This window comes from Schistocerca gregaria, chromosome 1 (genome assembly GCF_023897955.1).
Source record: "Schistocerca gregaria isolate iqSchGreg1 chromosome 1, iqSchGreg1.2, whole genome shotgun sequence".
NCBI classification, from domain to species: domain Eukaryota; kingdom Metazoa; phylum Arthropoda; class Insecta; order Orthoptera; family Acrididae; genus Schistocerca; species Schistocerca gregaria.
The window spans coordinates 308,766,280-308,793,436 of record NC_064920.1 but is presented as its reverse complement, the minus strand read 5'-3'; the positions used below and the strand labels follow the sequence as shown (position 1 = coordinate 308,793,436).

Here is a 27,157-nt window from a genome sequence, read left to right as displayed (position 1 = left end):
AGAGAGAGAGAGAGAGAGAGAGAGATTAGTGTCATCAACTAAGAAGTGTACTGTGCCGCTGATGCTGTTGCTGCTACTACTACTACTACTACTACTACTACTACTATTGAACTGTCATCATGATTTTGTGTGAGTGAGGAACCACTTTAGCAAGTGATGGCAGTTCTTTGTTACTTTTTGGATGCTTTCGTATGCAAAGCAAAGAACAGGCAATCAAGCGGCCCTGGTGAAAAACCATATCAAAACTGGGGATCATTCACCAATTAGCCAGTGCTCATATAAGGTATTGCCAACTTAATGAGATAACCTAGTAGAAAATGGAGAAGATGCTGCAAGATGACGATGTTGAGTCTTCAGAGAGTCCTTGGTCCTCCCCTGTCTGTGACCCTTGAGAAGAACAAGGACAGCATATGATGTTTATTTGTCAATGACTAACGACTAAACCAAAACCATAAAGAAAGATGTCTGTCCATTGTTTTGCATTGGTGTCACCTTAGACTGTTTGAAAGCTCACCCCTGGGCATGCAGACAGGCTACTGGCAAGTCAAGGTTGGCAAGGCTGACCAGGAAAAGACTGCCTTGATACCTGTGGAAGGGCTTTATGAGCTTTAAGTCATGCCATTTGGACTGTGTATTGCTCCAACTACATTTGAACGTATGATGGACAACCTGCTTCGACATCTTAATTGGATGATATGTCTTTGTTGTTTGGATGACACTGTAATGTTTTGAAGACATTTGAAGAATATTCACACCACCTGACAACCGTGTAGAAATGTGTTCAGACTGCAGGTCACTCTCTGATCCGAAAGAGTGGCTGCAAGGAGTTGTCAAAATGGAACTTAACACTGATGCTAGCAGTTTTTGGATAGGGGCGTTCTTGTACAAATTGGAGAAGGTGCTGAAAAAGTGATAGCTTATGCTTCAAGAGTACCCCCCAAGGTTGAGATGAACTACTCTACAACTGAGAAATAATGCTTTGGAACTGTTTGGGTCATCAACAAGCTCCAGCCATATTTATTTGGTAAACTATACACCACTGTGATGGAGCACCATTCTCTATACTGGTTGATTACCCTGAAGGATATGTTGGGTCAACTGGCGTGGTGGACACAGGCTTCAGGAATATGATATCACAATGGTATGCAAAAACAGATTCAAACACAAGCACACTAATGGCCTTTCAAGGAATTCTGTGTGGAACACAACAGCATGGACAAAATCTCAGTCACCACTGCATTAAATACTGTTACAACTCAACAGAGGTAAGATTTAGCACTGCTAAAAGCTGTACAAGCCTCTAGTGGTGGCTGTTTATCTTGTGCTAATGTGCTACAGCACGCTGTAAATATTGCGCTAAAATTACACCATTTCTCTTCAGTACAAGTTGGAAATCGCACTGAAATTATGCCATTTCTCTTTGAATGCATGCTGCTATGGAAATAAAGTGGACAAAAACATGTTTTGTAGTGCTCTCTCCATGATAACTAGAAACCAGTATCGAGTACTGCCTTACTTCAATCAACTCAAGAGAAGTGACACAGTTGTCTGTTTTCTACATAGCATGCTCTGATATGACATTGTCCCTTCCAGCACTACAAGTGCTTTCTTACACACATCCCCAGGTCAGTATTATTCTTTGTAGTTGTGTGTAGCATATAGTGCAACTTTAGAGTTTGAGGACATTTTGAAGATCCATTTTCATGATGGCGCTGTGGGCAAGTGGTGTGAAGCAGACTGGTAATTTGTGAACCTAGGTTTGATTCCTGCTGACACCATCATAATCTTTTTTAATTCTTCATTCCATAAGTTTAATAAACACAACAGCTACACATAATAGACTTCAGTCATCAATAATATATTCTCCTTCACTATTTATAATGGCCTGCCAATGCTGGGATAATTTTTCGATTCAGGAATCATATGGTTTAGAGGCAAAGAACTTGTTGAGCCATGTTCAGACCATATTTTTATCTGGAAGGAAGATCCTTGATGGTTGTTGGGTAGAGAGTGGGAAAGGTGAAAATCTGAGGATGCAATATCAGGCAAACAAGGTGGGAGTGGAATGATTTCCAAATCCAATTCCTGTATAGGGTTTTTTGTCAGTCTAGCAGAATGCGAGTGGGCGTTATCATAGAGTAGCATCACTTCACCCAGCCATCATTCTTGGATTGCGTTTGCAAGACATCAGAATCATTGACAATAAATGTCGGTTGTATTGGTTACACCTCAGAGCAGCAATTCATAGTACACCACACTGTCGCCATTCCACCAGATGCATAACATTGTCTTACTGGTATGCACACAGGTCTTTGTATAGAGTGTTGCTGCATTGTTTTGGCTCAACCATTCCTTTGTTTTTCTTATATTAGCATAAATGTCGGTTGTATTGGTTACACCTCAGAGAAGCAATTCGTAGTACACCACACTGTCGCCATTCCACCAGATGCATCACATTGTCTTATGGGTATGCACACAGGTCTTTGTATCGGGTGTTGGTGCTTTCTTTTGGCTCAACCATTCCTTTGTTTTTCTTATATTAGCATAAAGTTACCATTTCTTGTCGCCAGTAATGATACAGGATATAAATGGATGCTGTTGTCCATGAGCCAATTGACGATGAGCAAGCAAGGATACACATATGGCCACCCACTGATTTTTGAATCTTCCCCATTGCTTGCAAATTTCACACATTGACAGACTTGTCACATTTGCCTTTTCTCGAATACACTGATGTAGATCATTGTGATTTAATGTTGCTTTCTCTCTCTCCAGCAGACAGAGCAATGCTGCAGGCTGTGGTGCATGAAGTGCGATGTAGAGGTCAGCATCACTTGCTAATCTGGTGTGGGTCACCAATTTAACCCCAACCACCAGCAGTTGTTTGCAATTAAGTAATTATCATTTGTGGAACATTTATAAATTATCATATGTTTTGTAAGTTTGTATATTATGGACTATTCATTGTCAGTATAAAGACCAGCATTAAGGACTATTTGATTTTTACAACTAACTTCCCTCTCTGTTGGCAAGCCAGTTCTGTTCTGGCTGTCTGCTGGTGTCAATAATTAATTTGCTTTCAGTTCTAAGTTATGTACCTCACTAACAACCATGCCTTCAGATTTGGACTTTATTGTGGTTTTGGCATTACAATATTATCAAATTCTTCACGGCAATAGATATGTCACCACCAGTGGCATTCACCCTATCACTATACTTATATATTATTTATTTATTTACATAGTTACACCCACATTGGATCACTAAAATCAAACATAATACAAAAGAGTCTACAATGATTAAGTATAGGTCTTAGCAGTCATCAATTTCTTCGTTTCCCAAAATTTCTTCATTCGCTTTGATCTCATTGCTCGTTCTTCTGCAGATATGATATCTTCTTCCGTTCTGATGGTTTGAATGTCAGCTGTGTGTATTTGTTCTTCAGAAGCAGTTTCTTTTCTCAGTGTTGATTTTTGTGTGTGGTGATGTTCATTGCATCCAGATCACTTTGCACTTCATTAAATCAGATGTTTTTGGTTTTACTGTTCCAGAAGTAGTCAAAAAGTTGCTTCAGGATTCTAGTATTTGTCAGGCAAGCCATGTGGCCGAAAAATGCAATCCTTTTCCGCATTGTATCAGTAATGAATTCCCTTTCTTTATACACTACTGAGCCGGCCGCGGTGGTCTCGCGGTTCTAGGCGTGCAGTCCGGAACCGTGCGACTGCTACGGTCACAGGCTTGAATCCTGCCTCGGGCATGGATGTGTGTGATGTCCTTAGGTTAGTTAGGTTTAAGTAGTTCTAAGTTCTAGGGGACTGATGACCACAGAAGTTGAGTCCCATAGTGCTCAGAACCATTTACACTACTGAATTGGGCAAAAGTCTCCACTGACCATTAAGTAGATGTTTTTTTACTGATAATTGTTTGTAGTATTCTTCTATCAACTTTCTGAAATTTGTCAGTTGTTGCTTGAGTATTTAATTTGAATAGTGTTTCACTTGCATATGTTGCTTCCAGTTTAACAGTGGAGGAGTAATGTTGGAATTTAGTATTTATTGAGAGAGATCGTTCTTTGTAGGTTGGCCATGTAGTTCTCTGCACTTGCTGTAGTTTTAATGTTCTACTATCTATTGATGCTTTTTCATTGGTATTCCAGGTAATAAGCTCAGCAAGATATTTAAACTTTTTTACTACTTTAATTTTTTTATCATTATGGAGTATGATATGAGATATGTCAACTGGGAAGCTGGGCATCATTTCTGTTTTCTCAAACAAAATCTGCAATCCAGCCTTTGCCACTAATCGTTCTAGTTGCTATATCTTTGCTTCCTCAATATTGTTTGCTAACAGCGCCAAATCATCTGCAAATGCAAGTCGAATCTTTCTTTCAATCTTAACAGATGGTGGGCATATCTTGTTCCATTCAAGCATGATTTTCTCCAGCACACAATTGAACAGAGAATTCATTTCTGTACCTTACTTTGGCTTTGGTATTTTGAAGGGTGGCTTCAATGTGGTTGACAATTGAACAGAGAATTCATTTCTGTACCTTACTTTGGCTTTGGTATTTTGAAGGGTGGCTTCAATGTGGTTGACAAGTTTCTGATGTAGACCAGATTCTTTAAGAATAACAGTAGAGATTCACAATGGATGCTATCATAGGCATTTTTAAATTGACAAAGGTGATCACTAGGTTCTTGTTCCTGACCCTTTGACGTTTCATTATCAATTTGGGACTAATAATTTGATCAGGACAGCTTCGTCTTGGATGAAAGCCTCCTTGATATTTGCCTAGTTCACTGTCAAGCTGTTCACGAATTCTGAAATACAGAACCTTGGAAAAAAATTTGTAAGTAATATCTAGCAGGGATCTCTCTAATATATATTCCCATCACAATTTTAAATTTCATTGCAATTCACTTTTGGTTTCATCTACCTTTCTGTTCATAGTACTCTCCGTCCATTACTACTTTTAGTGAATGAAACCAATTCCTGGATCTTACTGGTATTCTACTACTCTAAACGAATGCCATATCAATATGTTTCCTCTTTTTTGTCTCTATAAGTGATGTATTTGATCTACTCCCACCTCCAAACATCTTAAGAGCCTACAGAAGGATAGCTCTAACCTAAAAACTTCATATATTAATGCTACACATAGCTGCCTCCATGTGTATTGCACACCTAATGTCTGTAAACTTCCTCCTGGTGAATTGTGAACTGAGTTTTCATGCCACCTGTGAAGCTAGCTGTGTTCACCAATTTAGCTAGCAACCTAAGGAAACAAGAACGGCTCCTAATTCCAGGTGTTATGCACTGTTCATGTTGGAACTGTCAGAATTTGCACCCAGCTGCACTCGTTGTACTGACATACATGTATTCTCAGCAGTTGGCAGCACTCTGTATCTCTTGCTAAGATATAAAGGGATAGCAGTGTAGCCAGTATTCTCATTTTCCTTCTGCCCGGTGATACAAGACCCTGCTATTGACCACCATTCTTTCTTGTGTCAGAGCAAACTGAGTAAGTCATGTGCATCAGGAAGTACAGTAACACAAGGGATAGCAAATAACGTCATAAGTATCAGAGGTGTTACAGCTGTTCCAGTCTTGCCTCATGCCACAACACACCAGCCTGGAATCTGTCAACTCTACTGAGTGTGGCTCAAGTCCAATTCCCCCAGCATTTGTTCACAACTTGTACAATCTCACCCACTGCAGCTACATGGTAACAAGAAATGAAGTAGTAACACTGGCAGTTGGAGACAATTTGAAGATTATGGTGAGGCAATATATCAAAATACTAAACTGAATGACAGTGACTCCATATGATGAAAATAAGGAAACAGAACGAGTCCCACTATCTGTTAGACAATGATTAACACTTAACAAAACTCTCTAACAAAAGCAAAAATTCAAGTTGATATCTTCATACGCATTGTTTCTCCCTTTTTTCAGGTTTACAAACTTTTGAAGATGTTCTAAAAACACTCCAACTTGCAAAACACTCGCTTGCTGAAATTTTGTCATCTTGTGAAATGATGGATAACACAACAATGGAGGCAGTTACACAGAATCTGAAACTTAAGTGTCCTGTAGAGGAATATCCATTCTACATGCTGATAGAAACTTCAGGCAGTGACTCAAAACATGATGAAGAGAAATTATCAAAATTCTTGGAGGAGGCTATGTCAAGCAACTTGGTTCGTGATGGGACACTCACCAATGAACCTTCCAGAATCAAGGTAAAAATAAATTTGTATATTTGCAAGCTTGACATTGCTCCCATTGTTTGTATGATAACCATCATTTTTATATCTTATTATCATCAGCATCTGTTGTTAATGCCAACTAATATAATCAAATAATTATTGAATAGTAGTTATTTTCAACAGTCCTTTAATAACATTATGTTAAAACCAAATATTTCTCTCTCTGGACAAGGTATCACATCTGGGCATCATTAAATGGAATTACAGGTACTTAAAATAAAAGCTGCTGAAGGTGAAAAAGAAGACATGGTAAATGCAGGTTTTCACAATTTCATAATCAGCATGGAAGTAGGCCATCGTGTTAGATGGATAGTGAAAAATTTGATAATCTAATGTACGATTTTAAATAGTAAACTTTATGTCAAGTGGCTGAAGTGGGGGGAAAAAAGGAAATGTACCTGGGTGAAGCCATGGGTTTTACGATGACATGATAAAAGCATTCAACAAAACATGTTACGTGAGCTTATAGTGGAGGATGTCAAGTCGTGCATCAGTTGCTTAAGAATGAATGAGCATAAATTTTTATATGTGCTCTGTGAAGTGTATCTTCATATCACAAAGCACCATACTCACTTAAGAACTGCTATATCTGCAGAAGACAGGCTCACTGTAACACTCCAATTCCTTGCTACAGGAGAGAGTTAGGTCAGGCCACGTCAGATCTCCAATCTCCTTAATCTATTTTTGTATTCAGGGTGCCTCACGTTGTAAAGCACCTCATCAGCTTCGTACATTTCTATTAATTTCATAGCTGTCGGTACACACCAAATGTATTTACCAGCAATGTTTATAAAAACACTACAGATGACAGAACACTTCAGCGATGCTAGCGCTCCCCATGGTAACATGTCACAATGCAGTGAACAGAAGACAAGCGACTTCTTTGATCAAGTCTACAGCAAGGCCCTAGATTTGATTAAATATTTGACAGCATTTGACAAAGTTCCCTATTACACCACCAAATTTCTTTGGCAAAGAAATTGTCTAAAAATAACGCACACCACATAGATGATGAGTTCTTTTACTCAAAATTAGTAATGATGTATAAAAATATTATTGAAATGACCTGGTTGTTGTTAACAGTCATCAGCCAGTTTGGATGTAGACTTCATTTTTGAATATTTCTGTGAAAAGTACTTATTAAAAATGAAATTCATCTGTCTTACATCTGGCACTTCTTATTATAATGTGAAATATTTCTCTGGCTTAATATGATAAAACATACAAATGACACCCTTGTCTACATCAACTGTATGCAACATGGCATTGTGGGTATTGAAATAAAGGATTAGTATGTCATTGCATGTGAAGTCATTTACAAAACAGTTTGTCTTTGTACCCACAAAGAAAGATAAGGAAGATAGCTGATGAGCAGAAAGAGAAGATGATATGATTACTACATTACTTAATGCAATAAGCAAGCATACTACAGTGATGAGAGTGACTTCAGCTGTAAAGTATCTCAGTTTTATTTAACAGTATTTTTTGTTGTTTTGCCCCTTCTGCTATAATGGTATTCAGTCTTAATACTTGTTTGATGACTACCCCCCAAGGTCAGCTTCTGCTTGTTTTTCCATTCTTGAACAAATAATTACTGTCAGTATTTTCCAACTGTGGCCTATTTAACTGATTGTTCTGCAATATTCACATCTGTCAGAGCCTGCCTACTTTATAATTATTATATTGATCTTGAAGTCTATGGAAATTATGATTCTCTCTCAATACATCATGCACATTAGGTGTGTTAGTTTTGCCAAGATTTGTTCTCATAAGGATTTCAATAATTTTGAGGTAATGTCATCTACATTAGGTGCCTTGTTTCATGTTAAGTCTTCCAGAGATCCAACAAATTGTTCTCCAGTATCACATCTCCTGTCTCAGCTTACTCTACTTACTCTTCCCTTTCCCGAATATTATATTAAAGTTCTTTTTCTTTGTGTAGCTCTTCTATATAATTCTTCCACCCTTCAGACTCCCCTTCTTCGTTAGTACTGGCTTGCCATCCAAGTTCTTCACTTCCATATACCACTTCTCTTTTCTAGAAGATTTTCCTAATCATCGATCTACCTTTCTCATTGTCATGCTTGCTTGCTTATACAGCTTTGCTTCTCTTCTCATGCCATTCTTGCTTTGCCATTATATAACTTTCTTCAATTTCATTTTTTAGCCATCTGTATTCCCATTTGGTGATTCTTTTGGTCCTTTTTTATATTTTGTTGTTATGTCAGTTTAATTCAGTAATTAATGTGTTATGCACGGATTTCTGTTGAAGGTTGTAATTTTGTGTATTTGATCCCAAGTTGCATCACTGTTTTCTCTCTCAATGTTGTATTCATCTTCTGTTGTATTCATTCTCCCTGTTGTAGTCAGTCATTGTCTAATGCTCCCATTGAAACTGTCAGTAACCACTGATTTTCTCAATTTATCCTAGTCCCTTTTCCATAACTTACTCCCTTTCCACAATTTCTTCACTTTTAATCTGCAGTTCAGAACGAATAAATTACGGCGGAGTCCACATCTGCAGTTTAAAGTGAGCATTTTAAATCTCTGCCTTACCAACATTATTTAACTTGAAATCTTCCAGTGGCTCCTGAGTGTCTTCCAGAAGTGCAGCCCCCTTTTGTGATTCTTAAACCAAGTATTACTAATGATTAATTTATTCTCTGTGCAAAATTCTAACACGTGGCTTCCCTTCTCATTCCTTTCTCCCTGTCTGCATCCTCCTATTATAAGTATTTCCTTCTTATCCTTTTGGTGCTATCAAATTCCAATTCTCCATCGCAACTGAATTTTCATCTCCCATAAAGACCTGATGAATAATTTCTTTTATCTCATCCTACATTCTTTCAATCTCTGTCTTATCTACGGAGCTAGTAGACATATAAACATGTAGTACTGTGGCGGGTGTGGACTTCATCTTGTCCACTATAATGTATTCACCATGCTGTTCTTAGTAGCTTACCCACATTCCGGTTGTTTTATTCATTATAAGACCTGCTCTTGCATTACCCTATTCATGTTTGTATTGTAATCCATTACTTGCCAGACCAGAAGGCCAGTCCTTCCGAGCACCCCACTTCACTGATTCCTACTACAGTAGAACCCCTCTAGTCCGTCACCTTAACGGTCGGATTATCCGAAAAATGTAATACTTGTTGCAAAAATATAGAGAGACATTTAGCACAAAAAATTAAACATTTTAAGAACTAAAATACATCTATAGTAATATAAAAATATGTCTTTACAGTGTTAAACAATATATTAACCAAAAAAGTCTACACACACTATAATATGTATTGGTTTTAAAAGGAAAAATGACAAACAAATTACAGTACTGTACTGTACAAACGATATATATATGTCTGCTTGTGTCTGTGTATGTGCGGATGGATATGTGTGCGTGTGTGTGTGTGCGCGAGTGTACACCTGTCCTTTTTTTCCCCCTAAGGGAAGTCTTTCCGCTCCCGGGATTGGAATGACTCCTTACCCTCTCCCTTAAAATCCACATCCTTTCGTCTTTCCCTCTCCTTCCTGAAGAAGCAACCATCGGTTGCGAAAGCTAGTAATTCTGTGTGTGTGTTTGTGTGTTTTGTTCTTGTGCCTGTCTGCCGGCGTTTTCCCGCTTGGTAAGTCTTGGAATCTTTGTTTTCGATACCACGACCGTGGTACTTGATCGTTGGGAGTATGTGGCTGAGGGACTGCGTCAGCTTTCAGACAACTCTACATATAAAGTTTGCCAAGGTAATCCCATTCCTGATGTCCAGGTGGAGCTTCAAGGAATCCTCAGAACCTTAGGCCCCCTACAAAACCTTTCACCTGACTCCATCAAACTCCTGACCCCACCGACACCTCGCACTCCTACCTTCTACCTACTTCCTAAAATTCACAAACACAAACATCCCGGCCGCCCCATTGTAGCTGGTTACCAAGTCCCCACAGAACGTATCTCTGCCTACGTAGATCAACACCTTCAACCCATTACATGCAGTCTCCCATCCTTCATCAAAGATACCAACCACTTTCTCGAATGCCTGGAATCCTTACCCAGTCTGTTACCCCCGGAAACCATCCTTGTAACCATTGATGCCACTTCCCTATACACAAATATCCCGCACGTCCAGGGCTCGCTGCAATGGAGAACTTCCTTTCATGCCGATCACCTGCCACCCTACCTAAAACCTCTTTCCTCGTCACCTTAGCCAGCTTCATCCTGACCCACAACTTCTTCACTTTTGAAGGCCAGACATACCAACAATTAAAGGGAACAGCCATGTGTACCAGGATGGCTCCCTCGTATGCCAACCTATTTATGGGTCACTTAGAGGAAGCCTTCTTGGTTACCCAAGCCTGCCAACCCAAAGTTTGGTACAGATTTATTGACGACATCTTCATGATCTGGACTCACAGTGAAGAACAACTCCTGAATTTCCTCTCCAACCTCAACTCCTTTGGTTCCATCAGATTCACCTGGTTCTACTCCAAATCCCATGCCACTTTCCTTGACGTTGACCTCCATCTGTCCAATGGCCAGCTTCACACATCCGTCCACATCAGACCCATCCAACAAGCAACAGTACCTCCATTATGACAGCTGCCACCCATTCCATATCAAACGGTCCCTTCCCTACAGCCTAGTCCTTCATGGCAAACGAATCTGCTCCAGTCCTGAATCCCTGAACCATTACACCAACAACCTGAAAACAGCTTTCGCATCCCACAACTACCCTCCCGACCTGGTACAGAAGCAAATAACCAGAGCCACTTCCTCATCCCCTCAAACCCAGAACCTCTCACAGAAGAACCCTAAAAGTGCCCCACTTGTGACAGGATACTTCCCGGGACTGGATCAGACTCTGAATGTGGCTCTCCAGCAGGTATACGACTTCCTAAAATCCTGCCCCGAAATGAGATCCATCCTTCATGAAATCCTCCCCACTCCACCAAGAGTGTCTTTCCGCCATCCACCTAACCTTCATAACCTCTTGGTTCATCCCTATGAAATCCCCAAACCACCTTCCCTACCCTCTGGCTCCTAGCCTTGTAACCGCCCCCAGTGTAAAACCTGTCCTATGCACCCTCCCACCACCACCTACTCCAGTCCTGTACACGATCAAAGGCAGAGCCACGTGTGAAAGCACCCACCTGATTTACCAATTGACCTGCCTACACTGTGGCGCTTTCTATGTGGGAATGACCAGCAACAAACTGTCCATTCGCATGAATGGGTACAGGCAGACAGTGTTTGTTGGTAATGAGGATCACCCTGTGGCTAAACATGCTTTGGTGCACGGCCAGCACATCTTGGCACAGTGTTACACCATCCGGGTTATCTGGATACTTCCCACCAACACCAACCTATCCGAACTCCGGAGATGGGAACTTGCCCTTCAGTATATCCTCTCTTCTCGATATCCGCCAGGCCTCAACCTCCGCTAATTTCAAGTTGCCGCCTCTCATACCTCACCTGTCTTTCAACAACTTCTTTGCCTCTGTACTTCCGCCTCGACTGACATCTCTGCCTGAACTCTTTGCCTTTACAAATGTCTGCTTGTGTCTGTGTATGTGCGGATGGATATGTGTGTGTGTGCGAGTGTGCACCTGTCCTTTTTTCCCCCTAAGGTAAGTCTTTCCGCTCCCGGGATTGGAATGACTCCTTACCCTCTCCCTTAAAACCCACATCCTTTCGTCTTCCCCCTCCTTCCCTCTTTCCTGAAGAAGCAACCGTCGGATGCGAAAGCTAGAAATTCTGTGTGTGTGTTTTATTTATTGTGCCTGTCTACCGGCGCTTTCCCGCTTGGTAAGACTTGGAATCTTTGTTATATATATTACAAAGAAATAAACTACTGTATGTATAAACTCAGAAATGATTATACTCTGTGCATTGTTTTTACAGTAAAAATGAAAACAAATTACGTGGAAACGAGTCAGTGATACATTTTTGTTTAGCAGATGTCATTCTAGATTTAACTGCAGTGTTCCTTCATTTTTTTATCCACAAAACGTCCATTGAGTTGAAGTTGGATTCTGCTCAAATGTACTGAAGGACAATGTCAAAAGCGTTTTTTGCTTTGTTGTGTGAAATCCCGGTGGGGGGTTCGTCTTCGCCGTCCGAGTCCTCATTCACATTTGTTGATCTACTCTTCAACTTCATTGGCAGGGATGTTCGGCTCCAGAGTTTGTAGGTCTTTAACGATTTCCAGTGCGTCATTGTTCTGATCATCTTCGGTATGCTCATTTTCAGTCATAACTTGTGGCCAAAGCTAACGCCACAATTTCCGCAGTGTGTCAGGTTTCAGTTCATCCCATGCTGCAGCGATTGTGTGGATATCATCTTTGATGTTCCGGGATTTCATTGCCTCAAATAAGTTATGATCTCCTTCAGATTTTTCCAAGATTTAGCTGATATGCTTTCTACGATATTGCCTTTTTAACCATTCAATAATGCCCTGATCCATTGGTTCAGGGATTTCATTGCCTCAAATAAGTTATGACCTCCTTCAGATTTTTCCAAGATTTAGCTGATATGCTTTCTACAATATTGCCTTTTTAACCATTCAATAATGCCCTGATCCATTGGTTGGATGAGTGAGGTCGCATTAGGAGGCAGAAAGAGAGCTTTTATGTCCCCTTTCACCAAATGTTCCTCAGATGGATGTGATGGTGCATTATCCAGCAGCAGTAGTGCACGAACAGGCAGATTTTTTTGGATCAAGTCTTTTTCGACCGATGGCACAAACTCGTCGAAAAACCAGAATTTAAAAAGGTTGCAGTCCATCCATGAAGATTTTTGATTGCGGTAATAAACTGGCAAGGGAGATAAGTTTATATTTTTGAATACCCTTGGCTTCTTAGATTTGCCAATGACGAACAAGGTGAGCTTGTGGGTACCATCTGCATTGCTACAAGGAATGACTGTTATTTTATCTTTTATAAGTTTCGTTCTTACCATGGATTCATTTGACGCTGCGAGCATTTTTGTTGGCAACATTTTAAAGTTCAGCCCTGTCTCGTCAATGTTATACAGTTGGCAGGGTAACAGTTCATTTTCTTCTACAATTTCTTGAAACTTAACAGAAAATTCCTTGGGAGCTGCAAGATCGGCAGATAGTTTTTCACCGGAAATAGAAACAAATTGGGCACCATGATCAGTTTTCCAACGATCAATCCAGCCTTCACTGGCGGCAAATTTACTTTTGACTTCCAGTTTTTTGTGCAGAACAATTGCTTTTTCTTTGAGAATTGGCCCGGATATTGGAGTTCCTTTCCTTCTTTCTTGACAAAACCACATCAACAATGCATTATTGGGCAGTTTTTAGGCTTTTTTAATGTTTTGCAATTCTTCAGAGTGTTTTCACCATCAATCATAACTGTATAGGATTCAATGTCTTTCCAATTCTCCTTCCAATCCTTAATTGTCATAACACCTACATTCAGTTCCTTTGCAATTTTTTGGAGCGATTTTCCTTCACCCAGTCTTTATAGCACTGCTAATTTTTCATTTAGTTAAAGAGTTATGTGTATAAGTTTGAATCCAGACATGTTGAAAATCGGACAACTGTACACCCAATGAATCTACAGTAATAAGTACTGTAGAGAACAGGAAATAAAACAACAATGTTTTTTTTTAATCTCAACAAAGGATAAAACTGCACAATAACATACAGTATAACAATATGCACAGCGATAGACACCACAGGAATGGCCTGACAGGCGTCCAGTCAGTGACAAGTCAGCACGGGCTCGCGAGCCTGAGCATGGTTGGACTAAGCGGAGTGACGGACCATCCAAGGTCGGATTAGAGGGGTTCTACTGTATATCTTACTTCTGCTATGGATTTCTCTTTTTAAATTCTCTACCTACCTACCTACCTACCTACCTGAATAAGGGGCTAACATTCCACACTCCAACTCGTAGAACACCGGTTTTGTTTTTTCTGATGACAGCATCATCTGAATAATTCCCACCCAAGGATTCAAATAGGAATTAATTTTTGCCTGTAATATTTTATCCAGGAGGGTGGCATAATCATTAAACCATGCAGTAATGCTGCATTTTCTTGATTAATGTACCAACTGTGGTTTCCCCTTGGTTTTGGCTGTCCGCAGTACAACACTGCAAGACTATCTTGGCTAACGTAGCAAGACATGATTAATCAGGCCAGCCATCATGTTAGTCTGGTCTCTCCACAGATGCCCCTCCAGTGTCGTTTGCACCTATGGTATAGTTAAACAAGCTGTCCTGCCGCAGCGACGTCCATGCTCCATGTGGGTTGTTTTGCCATTAAATGTAATTTAGTAAATTAAAACGAAAGCTGCTACTCTGAAAAAAGGTACTCCTTTCTCATAATGTTAAATACAGCTGTTTATCTTCTGTTAGAATCTTAATATTAGTCAATTACATCAGTATTGTTAAATTTTGTAACAACAGAATTCTATTCTTTAATAAATTACTTATTTTTTAATTTTTTATTGCAAGTAAAAGAAACGAAGACTGCAACAGATGATGTTAAATTACATGGCTCTATGTCAATGTGCTTTTATTAAGATTTGTGTAACACATTTTGTGAAAATCAATTTTAAATGGACTATCAACCTTTGACTGAAGTTACAGAAGCAGCAGAATTCTGCTGTTTGTAAGGAGAAGATATAATGACAGCACTCACTGAATCTGAGAGTTGTAGAGCCAGGACAGACTTATATTTCTGTTGCATAGCTTGGAGATTTTGCTTTATGTTTTATCATTATAAATTTCTTTTCTGTGAACATGCTTGCATGTCAAAGGACTAAGAACGGATTTGTCTCATAGTCTATGTGGGAGCTGAGAGAACGTATGGCAGAAGCTTTACAACTGGATGGACATTTGTATACATGTGATGTGACTGTACCTTTACAGCACTATTACAGTTTAGTGCCAATTTTGAAGTCTCATCTTCAGAAAAGCACTGCTCTCCGCATCTCAGGCTTTGGCCATTTGGGTAAGTGATAAATGAAATACTAATTCAGTCTAACTGTGTGTTCACCAGCAATTATGGCAGCTGCGTGAGCGTGTGGCAGAAGGACTAGTACATGATGGATATGTCTACAAATATGATATCTCATTACCATCTAAGATGTTCTACGCTGCAGTTCCCAAAGTAGCAGAAATGTTGAGGGAGACAAAAGCTATGAGAGTGACAGGATACGGACATGTAGGTAAGAGACGCATAACTTTATTTTGTATTTCAAATCCAGTGCGTCTCTTAAATGTATCAGTTATGTTGCCTTTTTCTGCATATCATTGTCCATGCATGGTGATGTAGTTGTCATTTTAAGATAAGGATCAGACAAAGAATATCCATCAGTGTGCTTGTTGCATGTCTCTTAAATGTATCAATTATGTTGGTTGTTTTATGTATCTCAGTGCCTATGTGTGATTGAGTTGTCATTTTAATACAGAATCAAGTAAGAGAGTTGGGACTGGTGTACTCATTGGAAAACAGATGACTTCAAATGGTTATAGAAACAGAACATCATCTACATGAAAATATTTGAAGGGTTTCATAAAATTCTGTATTATTATAAAATATTTCACCCTTTCATTTGAAATTTCATATAAAAAATTATCTGTACAGAATCCCAAATAGGTCATAAATTGTTAGAGCATATATGACTCATTTGAAATAGATGTAGGTTGCCAACTTCTCATTTTTCATTTTATAAGGATGTAAGATTATTACTAATGAATGTACTCAACAATGAGGACATACGAATCATGTGCATGTGAAATACTGAATGTTAAAATACTTAACTGGATGCTGTATGAAACACAAGCTTGTTTGGGAAGCTTATACAAAACAGATGTTCACGTGACATTTATAAAAATTATGGAATAGGGGTTAGCCCTTTTATGTGGCTGCCTTGTTGCCCCCCCCCCCCCCCTCCTCCCCAAAAAAATCACATTTCATTGATTATTCTCTCCCAGATTAATTGCTTTTGGCAGGCTGGAAAGATCATTTTTATTGGACAAACACAAAATTGTCAGAGCACTTTACTGGGAACCATTGTTTATTAACAACTTTTGCTGCAGTAAATGACAAAATTGATCAGCTTTGTTTACATGTATCTAAACTCACAGTTAGAATAGCAGCTTGACAGGTATATATGATATACAGTCACACAGCCCACCATAATTGGGTTTTGAAGGCTCTTAAAGTAAAAATCATACTGCATCTCTTTAAGAAATGTAGTCCAATCATTTTGCTGTTTTGCACAAATCACATTCAACAAAAGTATTTGGCAACTATTAAGCATTTAAAAGTACTGGTTTTTGCACAGTTAGCTCAATAGTGTGCATACCATTTTTGTGTGATAATTTCCATATGTTCATGGAGTGCTATATCAGCTCACATTACTCAGTTTCTCAACACTGTTAACCTGGAGCATAGTAAGTCATCTGATAACTGAATAAAATTAAAGATGTGATTATTGATGTACCTTTGATGCATTCCACATTGTCAAATTGTCACTACTGTAATGCTGTTCTGTCTTTTTCTGATGTGTTCTAAACTTGTCATTCCTGCATTCCTACAGCACCCAGCATCATTGACAATCTGTTTCACAAATCCGATTTTTGTCTCTCTCTCTACCATATTTTCCCTATCTTGTCCCTTTCAGCATCTATTTAAAAAACCTTGAATACCATAATTCGTACCCTGAAGACCTATACCTTCCGCTGAATGGATTTTTCCACAAATTTGTGTCTTCTTCCATCATTTTCGTGCATAAGTTTCACTTCTGCACAATATTGTTTCCCAGACACACAGCTTCAGAATATGTCACACATACCAATCAAATTCTGTTGCTCTCTTTACTTCAATTATCATGTTTATTCCTCTTCCTTCATAACAAAACTCTCCTGTTTCTTCTACTATCTCTCGCACATTCCGTTTTTATGAAGGAATAATTTTCCTTTGTACTACTCTTAATTACTTTTGTCTGTAATTTTATGCCTTTTACAAATTCTGAACACAGTAGCAAAAATCAATAAAGTGACAAGACCTGATGAAATTCCAGTGGAACTCATTAAACTTCTTGATAAAGATAGTGTTAGTCTTACACTAACGTTTCAACAAAGTGTACAATATAGAAGAATGTGCACATGTGAAGGTTGTGTACTCGTTAGTCTTATGAGCCATTCTTGAAAATATTTCTGAAAGTCATCCCTCAGAGGTCATGTCAGAAATTCATTAATGAGGCAAGTCTTTGTTGACTGATTACGAAAAAACAGAGTATGTCATCATAAACTAATGGAATTTCATAAAAGACTGGATATACAGTAGATCAAAAACATATCCACTATACTGAGAATTTATATTGCAATCAGAGAGCACAGGTTAAGTTTGATAATGAGGACACTGACTTTGTTAAATCTGCAGAGGTGTCTCACAAGGATGTGTTCTGTCACCCCTATTATTCAATTTGAACTCAGAGTATCCCTCAAGAAGCACTTTGTGGGATAGAAGAAAGGATAAAGATTACTGGAGTTTTCATCAACAGCATTCACTATCTTCATGATACAATCAATATTGGTGGCAGCAGAAATCTGAGTCTGAATATCAACACCAAAAAGATGCATTTTATAATTGTCACAGGACAGCCTGACTCCTTTACATAAGCAAATTTATTATTCAATGGCTCCACAATACAAAGAGTAGAGAAGTTAGATACCTTAGAATGTGGCTCTGTGAAGATTGGAGACAAAATGTCAGATAGAGAACACCTATAATGCTTTCATAAAATTCTCACAATTACAGAGCTAGATGTAAAGCTTAGAGTTCAGTTTGTAAGATGTTATTACATATGGTGTACACTCCTGTACAGTTCTAAAGGATTGACAATAAGTATGTCAACAGCAAAGAAGATTGAGACTTTTGAGACTTGAATTTGCCACAGAATGCTTAAAATACAGTAGCAAAGATCTCTCCCTTAAGCAGACTACTTAAATCAAGTTGGTTGCTGTCAGTAGTTTTAATACCAACTCTTCCAACACTGAGAACTGTAATTACTTTGGGTCACCAGTCTCACTGTAAAAGGTTCATCCCATGAGACATGGGAAATTATCATAAACAGAAATCAGTGGCTCATCTAACAGTCACGATGACCCAGAATCTGTCCATAAGAATCATTGAACTGTAGGGATCCCAACGCAGAAATACAGACACTACACAGAAGCCTAACGTATCATCACACAAAGATTACGGTGGACACTGAAAAAGGAATGATAGCACTTAGGACATTTAACACTTACAAGTGGAGAGACTGACTGCTCAACGGGTATGGCAATATAGATTAAAAGTAAAAAAGAGTTTCTATTCACATCCTTTAATATCTGTTTCCATCATTTTAGACTTTGGAAAGTAAGGTCTCTAGTTTCTATTTATGTTGTCTAATAAGCACTCCTCCTTTACACTATCACAAATAAGGTTTAAACTATTGGTAATTTCTGCTACCAGTCACTTTTTTATTTTTTTGTTTTTTGTTTAATTTAACACAATACAACATGTTTCAAAGATGTTCTGTTCATCTTCAGGCATTTATACATACATAGAGAGAGATGTTACTTAAAAATAAGCCGACTTGAACTAGATTAACCTAGAACTCTTTGTCAATTGTTTGTTACTGTAGTGGCGTTTGGGGGGGGGGGGTGGGGGGGTGGGGGGTAGTGGATGGCCAAAAATCAATATCAGTATGTCAGTGATGTCTTCTGCTGGTTTTTTCTTGTGGTTAACTTTGTATGATATTACAGCATGTATGAGATGCAGATAGTTTTGCATCAATTTTGTGTTGCAAAAATAACGTGAAAGGCTTTTATATGACAGTTGATCACTTATTATTTCATCACCTTGCACCACTGGTGTAATGGCAGAGCTCTTGAGTAACATTACACTATTGCATATTGTATTCTGTGACTGATTTCCGATGTAATTTACTGCACAAAATGCTTCGACATAAATGTAGACATTATGCACATAACACAAGATGGCGGACTTGTAGCATGAGAGTCAGTATCAACTATTGATGTTTTGTCCGCAGCCCGTGGTCTTGCGGTAGCGTTCTCGCTTCCTGCGCACGGGGTCCCGGGTTCGATTCCCGGCGGGGGATTTTCTCTACCTCGTGATGACTGGGTGTTGTGTGTGCATCATCATTGACTCGCAAGTCACCGAAGTGGCGTCAACTGAAAAGGACTTGCAATACGGCGGCCGAACTTCCTCGCATGGGGCCTCCCGGCCAACAATGCCATACGATCATTTCATTTCATTTATGTTTTGTATCAATAGTCGTGGTACTGACAGATTTGCAGTCATTTATTTACATTGACACATCTTGAATCTATTAAGTTACAACTGGCTTAAGGCTGTTAAAGAATTTTGAGTTTTTGAATTCAGTTATCTCATTAAGAATGTTATCTCCATGCTTTGTATTATGTATGAAAATTTCCATTTCTTCCATGTTATCCATTCTTTTACTTTTTCCACTTTTGTGTAAAATTTCGTGGTTGTCTCCAATTTCCAAAGGGTGGCCTGTGTCTTTAATGTGAGTTGCTACTGCTGATTTGTTACATTTATCAAGTCTGTAGCAGTCTAAATGTTGTTTAAATCGAGTTCTGAAATTTATGCCTGTTGTTTCCTTTTTAACGGATTTAATATTCTAATAGCTGAAAGCAATATGAAATCCTTTAAAAAATTGGTCACTCTATTGCCAGTTACCCCCACTGCCTCTCTCACTTCTTCAGACGAATATTTTGGTATAACAGTGACCTGGCAACCATACCTACTACTGTTCACAAGAAAGCAACACATGGCAGCCACCAACACTTCTCCATCCTGGCTTTGCAAAACAGCCTCAGAGTTCCAAGAGCTGCCATGGTTCCACAGCAACTCCAGGGGACACAAGGGACCATGACAAATACATCTGGGAACAGCCCAACCTAGCCATGTTTGGTGTTTGGAAGTCCCCTAGACACCTCCATTCCAAGTTTTCACAACAGCCTCGTAGTTCTTAGTGGCTCCAGGGTTCAAAATGCATCTTTCACAAAAATTTCAAAGCATGGGACAAATTCTCTGTGTCCACCATTCCCGGGGCTCTCGTCATTGAACGAGTGGCAATAACCCTCTCCATTGCCGAAAAATGCCATCCAGCCAGCCACTCTCCTCACAGCCAATGCTGTTGGCTACCCACCTGCTCCCTTTGATTGAAGCATGACCAATATTGAGCTTAACCTTATCTTCAGAGTTTAGTCTCACTATTTGAACTGTTACACCATGGACAGAAAGAATAGCTAACACCAAAGTATTGCAATGGGTACAAAAACAGCAAGAAATGTTAACAAAGTTTAAAACAGAAAAGCACCTACCTAGGACATATCTTATGGAACATCAAATATAAGTACATACTTGTGCAGTTGATAATAAAAGGGAAGAAAAGGGCAAAGAACAGTACTGTGGTCAAATAACATAAAGCAGTGGGCTTGTCTACCAAATACAGATCAACTACTGCATACTGTATTTTATAGAATAAAGATGCATCACAGTTGCCAAAATCCGTTAATGGACTCGTAGAAGAAGAAAGTAGTTTGCCATTAAAAATTTCTTTTGAATATACCTTACTTTCAGCTAGGATGCTAGCTTTGGTATCAATTCCTGTTACTTCTACTGATTAATTTTCCCTTCACTTCGACCAAGTCTTCTTTGACATACAGGCTCAACAGGTGGTGATAAGCTGCGTCCCTGCCTTACATTTTTCTTAACATGAAATTATCTTCCTTTTATTGCTACTACTTAATTTTCGTTAGCTATTGCAGATTTCTTGTCTGACTCATGCTATAGAGCCCCATCACTCTCATTAAGCGTTGTTTTTCCCTTTTTGATTGATGTGTGATTTCTCCCAGATGCACGTCTGCAAAATGAATACAGACAGCTGCTCACAACAGCATGTCTACTGTATTCTTTATTATATTGCATAAGCTGTGTTAGTGATTAGTTGGTCTCACAGGTTTTAATGTGGCAAGTGCAAAGCTGGAGATTAAGAAGCAGGAAGATCGTTCATTGGGCTTAGAATTAAAATTGGGGGATAGATCAGATATTGAGATTGAAGGCAACAGCAGATTAGTGTCTTTATCATGGGTCGGGATCACGACCTAATTGATTAATTAAGATTTAAAATTGTGAGTAGGTAGGAAGGATTTTTGTATACAGTACACAAACTGGAACGAGACAGTATCACTCATATACCCATGGTAGTTCTGTAGATTTATTTATATCTGTAGATTTATTTATATATGTATTCTTGTGAGTAAGGAAGTGGTTGGCAAATAAGGTGGCTTTGATAGTAGGTGGCTGCTGAAACAGTTAATGTTGAATGTCAGAAAGGCAATCTCTCTCTCTCTCTCTCTCTCTCTCTCTCTCTCTCTCTCTCTCTGTGTGTGTGTGTGTGGGGGGGGGGGGGGGGGTGGGTGTAACTGCATGCCACCATAAAAGATTCCCATGAAAAGGGCAAGACCACACCACTCATTTGTTTGTGCTCCATGTCTGATTAGCTTATTGTGCTTTGTGATACACTAACTTTTTAATTGTCATTTCTTCCTTTAGAATAATTTACACTGTTATTTTCGTAATGAAACATTCTCTCTATGTTGTGTAGTATGTACCCAAATACTAGTTGAACTATTTCAGAATTAGCTCTGTAGGTAAAGCAGTCATTGATTGCTTTAGATACTTTATGTTCCCAGGCCACTGTGCCAGAATTGTACTTCATATCTGCAGTAGCTTTCTGCTTTGTGTTTAGTTATTTTTTTGTCTTGTTTAGTGCATAAGCAACTATTATAGAGCTTACAAATTTCATATCTCTGTCTCAAAGCTACCTTGTGTATATACACTGAAGTGACAGAAGTCTTGGGCTAGTGATATGCACATACACAGATGACGGTAGAATTGCATACACAAGGTACAAAAGGCAGTGCATTGGCAGAGCTGTCTTTTGTACTTAGATAATTCATACCAAAAGATTTCCATCGTAATTATGACCCCATGCCAGAATTAAGACACTTTGAATGTAGAATAATATTTGGAGCTAGATGTGGACATTACATTTCTGATATTGTTAGGTAATTCAATATTCCAAGATCCACAGTGTCAAGAATGTGTCACAAATACCAAATTTCAGGCATAGCCTCTCACCACAGACAACAGGTGGCCAATGACCAAGAGCAGCACCGTTTGTGTAGAGTTGTCACAGCAAACAGGCAAGCAACATTGCATGAAATAACTGCAGAAATCTGTATGGACGGGGCTGCAAATTTGGCGTTAATGGACTATGGCAGCAGACAACAGACATGAGTGTCTTTGCCTACAGCACCTCTCGCGGGCTGGTGACAATTTCAGTTGATCCCTACACAATTGGAAAACCATGGCCTGGTCAGATGAGTTCCAATTTCAGTTGATAAGAGCTGATGGCGGGGTTAGAATGTGACACAGACCCCATGAACCCATGGACCCAAGTTGTCGACAAGGTGCTGTGCAAGCTTGTGGTGGGCCTATAATGGTGTGGGCTGTGTTTACAAGGAACGGTCTACGTCCTCTTGTCCAACTGAACCAATCATTGATTGGAAATGGTTATGTTTGACTACTTGCAGACCAGCTGCAGCCATTTGCGGTTCCCAAAGAATGATGGAATTTGTGCGGAGGACAGTGCACCCTGCCATTGGGCCACAGTTGTTTGTGATTGGTTTGAAGAACGCTCTGGACAATGTGTGTAAATGATTTGGTTACCCAGATTATCTGATGTGAATCCCACTGAACACATAATCAAGAGGTCAGTTCATTCACAAAATTCTGCAGCAGCAACATTTTTGCAATTATAAATGTCTAGGAATCATGGCGGCTCAGTATTTCTGCAGGAACTTCTAACGACTTGTTTAATCTGAGGGAGGTCCAACACAATATTAGGAGGTATCCCATGATTTTTGTCGCCTCAGTGTAGTTCCAGTCTTTAGCATTGAATATCATTAAATATTATTTAACATTTATTTGTTAGACAGAAATCTATTTTTACATATTCCTGACATTTATACTGTCTTGAGATATTAATACCTCACTAAAAGAGAAGACAGTGGAGTCTCATCCTTATCTTGCAAACACACCTTAAAACAATATCATTGCATTTGTCGCTTGCCACAGTCTTCTGGAAATCAATAGTGTTTCAGTAATAATAAGACACAAGCATTGCTTCAAGGCATTTTCAGAATGTTTCTTCAAGCTGAGCTTCAGATGTTTCACACAGAAAAACTTATCAAAATAAAATCACACTCCTTCACAAATGCTTTGCTTATCAACAAGACTTTAAATGTAGCAAAAGTAAGCTTTTTTATTTTGAATTAATTTGCTCAGTTGAATTCACATTACAATAATTACAGTAAATTAACTCCAGTGGGCAAGATACCATAATGCTTACTGTTTTGTTGTTGTAATATCAGAGCCATAAAGTGATCAGGAGCTGAGTAAGAAATATTAGTAGATGGAAGCATTGAATTTGTTGTGAGGTGTACTCAGATGATTAAGTTGGTAAGAGCATAGCCACTAAAGACAAATATCCTGATTCAAAGCCTAGTCCTCACACATTGTTATTCTATCAGAAGTTTCTTCATGAGGCTGTTGTTCCTATTGCATTGCAAAAGAGCAATGAAAATATAAAATGAAGATATCATAATATCAGTAACTATCAGCTCAGCTCTAGCACTGTGGCTACACATGTAATTACATGTTTCTTATTCCATACTTCATGCACAAAAACAACTGAAACTTCAGCTCAGCTGTAACACTATGGCTACACATGTAATTACATGTTGCTTGCTCCATACTTGATGCACAGAAACAACTCAAACTCATTACCAACCACTTTCCTTTATACTGTCTCATTAGTAAATACATACCTCGCCTGCTATTTTCTTTATTATTATCTTTATTTCTCTTCATCTCACTTTATTATCTTGGGCCCTTATTTGTCGTGGGTCCTCTCACATTATTTTCTCAGTGGCTTCCCTTGATCCTGCCCATGACCCATTTCCCAGCGATATATAAAATCTCTTTTTTCACTATTTTTAGTCAGCACCCTTTATTTGTTGCGTGATTTCTACTCCGGGTATTTAATAAGTATAATGTACATAATGTCAAGAAAAATTTTTTCCTCTCTTTCTTCCCCTCCACTGCCAGTCATGCCATTCCTCCCTCCCTCCCTCTATACACACACACACACACACACACACACACACACACACACACACACACACACACACACACACCGTCTCCCTCCCTTTCTTGTTTCCCTCCCTACAGCTGTGCTAACTCTGCTTCCATATTTCCTTCTTTTTCAGTCCTTGGTTATTACTTATTCAATGTTATAGTGTACTTTATTTGTGGTTTTATTCTAAATGAACTATGCTTTCAGTTATAATCTATAGAATCTGATTGTATGCACAGGTGATGGAAATTTGCATCTCAATGTGACTTCCAAGCAGTATGAGCATGATCTTGACTCTCTAATAGAGTCATATGTTTTCAAATGGACATCACAGGTACGAGGAAGTATATCAGCAGAGCATGGTATTGGCTTCAAGAAACCAAAGGTAATGCATTATTCCAAGTCACAGAGTGCCATTGGGTTAATGAAGCAGATAAAGAAACTTATGGATCCCAAAGGCATTTTAAATCCATACAAGGTGCTTCCAGAATGAGCTGAGCTAGGCAGACAGTATCCTCATGTTTTTGTGAAATGTTTTCAGCTATACTGATTCACATTCATATAACAACCTGAAAATATCTTTTAATGTGCATGGTTAAATTTATTTAACTAAGACATATAAAAAATTCTGATTCAATTGTTTGAATAGTGAATACCATTGACCAAAGAAAAAAAGGTACTTACCAACAATAAAAACAGACAAACTTAAGCAGCAATGCTGTTTCTTCTGAGGTTGCTGTCATATTTATTTTATTAAGACCATTTACAACAGAAGCAGAAGAGATATGTTTTGATAAGACCAATTTATATTTGAGAATTTTATTTTGTAGAAATGAAATGAACTGTAACAAATACCTAATGCAAAAGATGTTCTTGCTAGTTAAAGTAATTCTTTAGACACAATTGGTACATTCTATAACCCTTGAAGAAACGTAAGAATGAAGATGCAATAATGAGCACTGATAAGAATTATATCTATTATTTACAACTAGATTAATTTGTAATTTGCTCAAATAATCATGTATTTACAAAATAGTAATAATAGTCCTGAAAGTATTGTGCAGTGAAGCAAATAAATATTTGGGGGAAAACAGTGTTAAAATTCACTTTCATAAAAATCATACTTATTCATAAATAATGTCTAAGCTAGTCATTTCATGTATCTTTGCTGTTAATCATTGTTGATAATCAACTAAGACTGTTAGTATGCATTTTGTTTATTAATGCGCTGATTCCTGAGAACATGTGGGTTGTAAACATACAAAGTGAAATATTTAATTTTATATCACGTATATTTTTGACAAGTGTCAGTCTGTTGTGGTTGAATGACACAATATAAGTTGTTATTAAAAATATTGTGTTTTCTTTAAGAAAAATTATTGTATTTTGTTAAATCCTGGTTTAATCCTCATTATCACTGTTAAAGCCCATCATGGGTGGTGCTTGCTGTATTGAATGATTATTCCCAGGTTGAAGCCAAGAACACTTTGTTTGTGGCACAAGTACACAAGTCCTAATAACAATTGAAGGATCATTTGTGTTCACTTGAGAATAACAAAAACAATCTTCTCTGGAGTAATATCAGTTTCGATAGAAGCCTTATCATGAGTCACTATGCAGCGGTCATTGTAAGAGGGCCATGCCGTGCAGAGAACGATGAAGCAGTGTGGCAAGGTAAGATTATACCTCTTTCCTGGACAGAACAGAACGATTAGTTAAATGCAGCCATTGGAGGTTGCACTTCACCTGAAGTATCCAGCATACGGAAGTATGTCCACAACCACGTGACATGCAGACAGTATTTCTTTCCTCGATAGCAGTGGAGCCAGTTTCCTGATGCACTGATGCATATACTGATCGGAAGAATAGCTGATGTGCCCTGTGGCACCTGTAACAATCAATGTATCAACAGACTGTTTGTATACAGCATCATGTCCACAACACCAGTGTATCAACAGACTGTTTGTATACAGCATCATGTCCACAACATGTAGTGCTCTTGTGGTATTTGTAAATAGTCTCCAAAGGAGATACGCCTGCAGGTGAAGGGTAAGCAATCCACAAGAGGAAGAAGCATAACGTAGTTGTCCTACGGCCAGTATATTACATATTTGACGAGTCACATCCTTGTACTTCCATTGTTGAAAGCTGATTTCTGTCAGAATGTTGGGCTCTATGCTGATTAAGTAAGATAGAAATGTGAAATATTATTGCCAGATTAACACATTCATTAAGGAAAAATTATGAATTTTATCAGAAAATCATGCCATATCATCAGTCTACTAATTTTCCACGTAGATAACATAAGGAAAGGTGAGATACAGTGCCTGCTGACAGATAATATTCACGTAATTCTCACACAAACTTCGGTAAATGATGAAATCCTTGAAGTGTGCCTTGTATTTTGTAATATATATATATATATATAATCACTTTGGCGACAGAAGCATGATTTTAAGTTTTCATTATTATTATTATTATTATTACTACTACTACTACTACTTTTAAGGAGGTGGCGATGGTTTCCTGGCATTAAATGACATATCAGCACACTTTTAGATATCAACTTAGGCATCTGGTAACGCACACAAGGGTTTCTCTTTCAAGCTATATTAA

General features: G+C 38.5%; 1 protein-coding gene across 4 annotated transcripts in view; it reads left to right on the top strand.

Moving 5' to 3' along the window:
• Positions 1-25,917, top strand: part of LOC126343077 (D-2-hydroxyglutarate dehydrogenase, mitochondrial) — a 73,152-nt gene extending 47,235 nt beyond the window's left edge. For 2 of the 4 annotated variants that reach the window (XM_050001910.1, XM_050001911.1), the window contains exons 6-8: positions 5,956-6,242; positions 15,292-15,460; positions 24,781-25,917. In XM_050001910.1, coding sequence (XP_049857867.1) covers positions 5,956-6,242; positions 15,292-15,460; positions 24,781-25,034 — 710 coding nt within the window. In that variant the 3' untranslated portion in view covers positions 25,035-25,917. Of the gene's footprint in view, positions 1-5,955; positions 6,243-15,074; positions 15,244-15,291; positions 15,461-24,780 lie in introns of all 4 variants that reach the window. The other 2 variants (XM_050001909.1, XM_050001912.1) reach the window with 1 other exon arrangement.
• Positions 25,918-27,157: the final 1,240 nt, after the last annotated feature.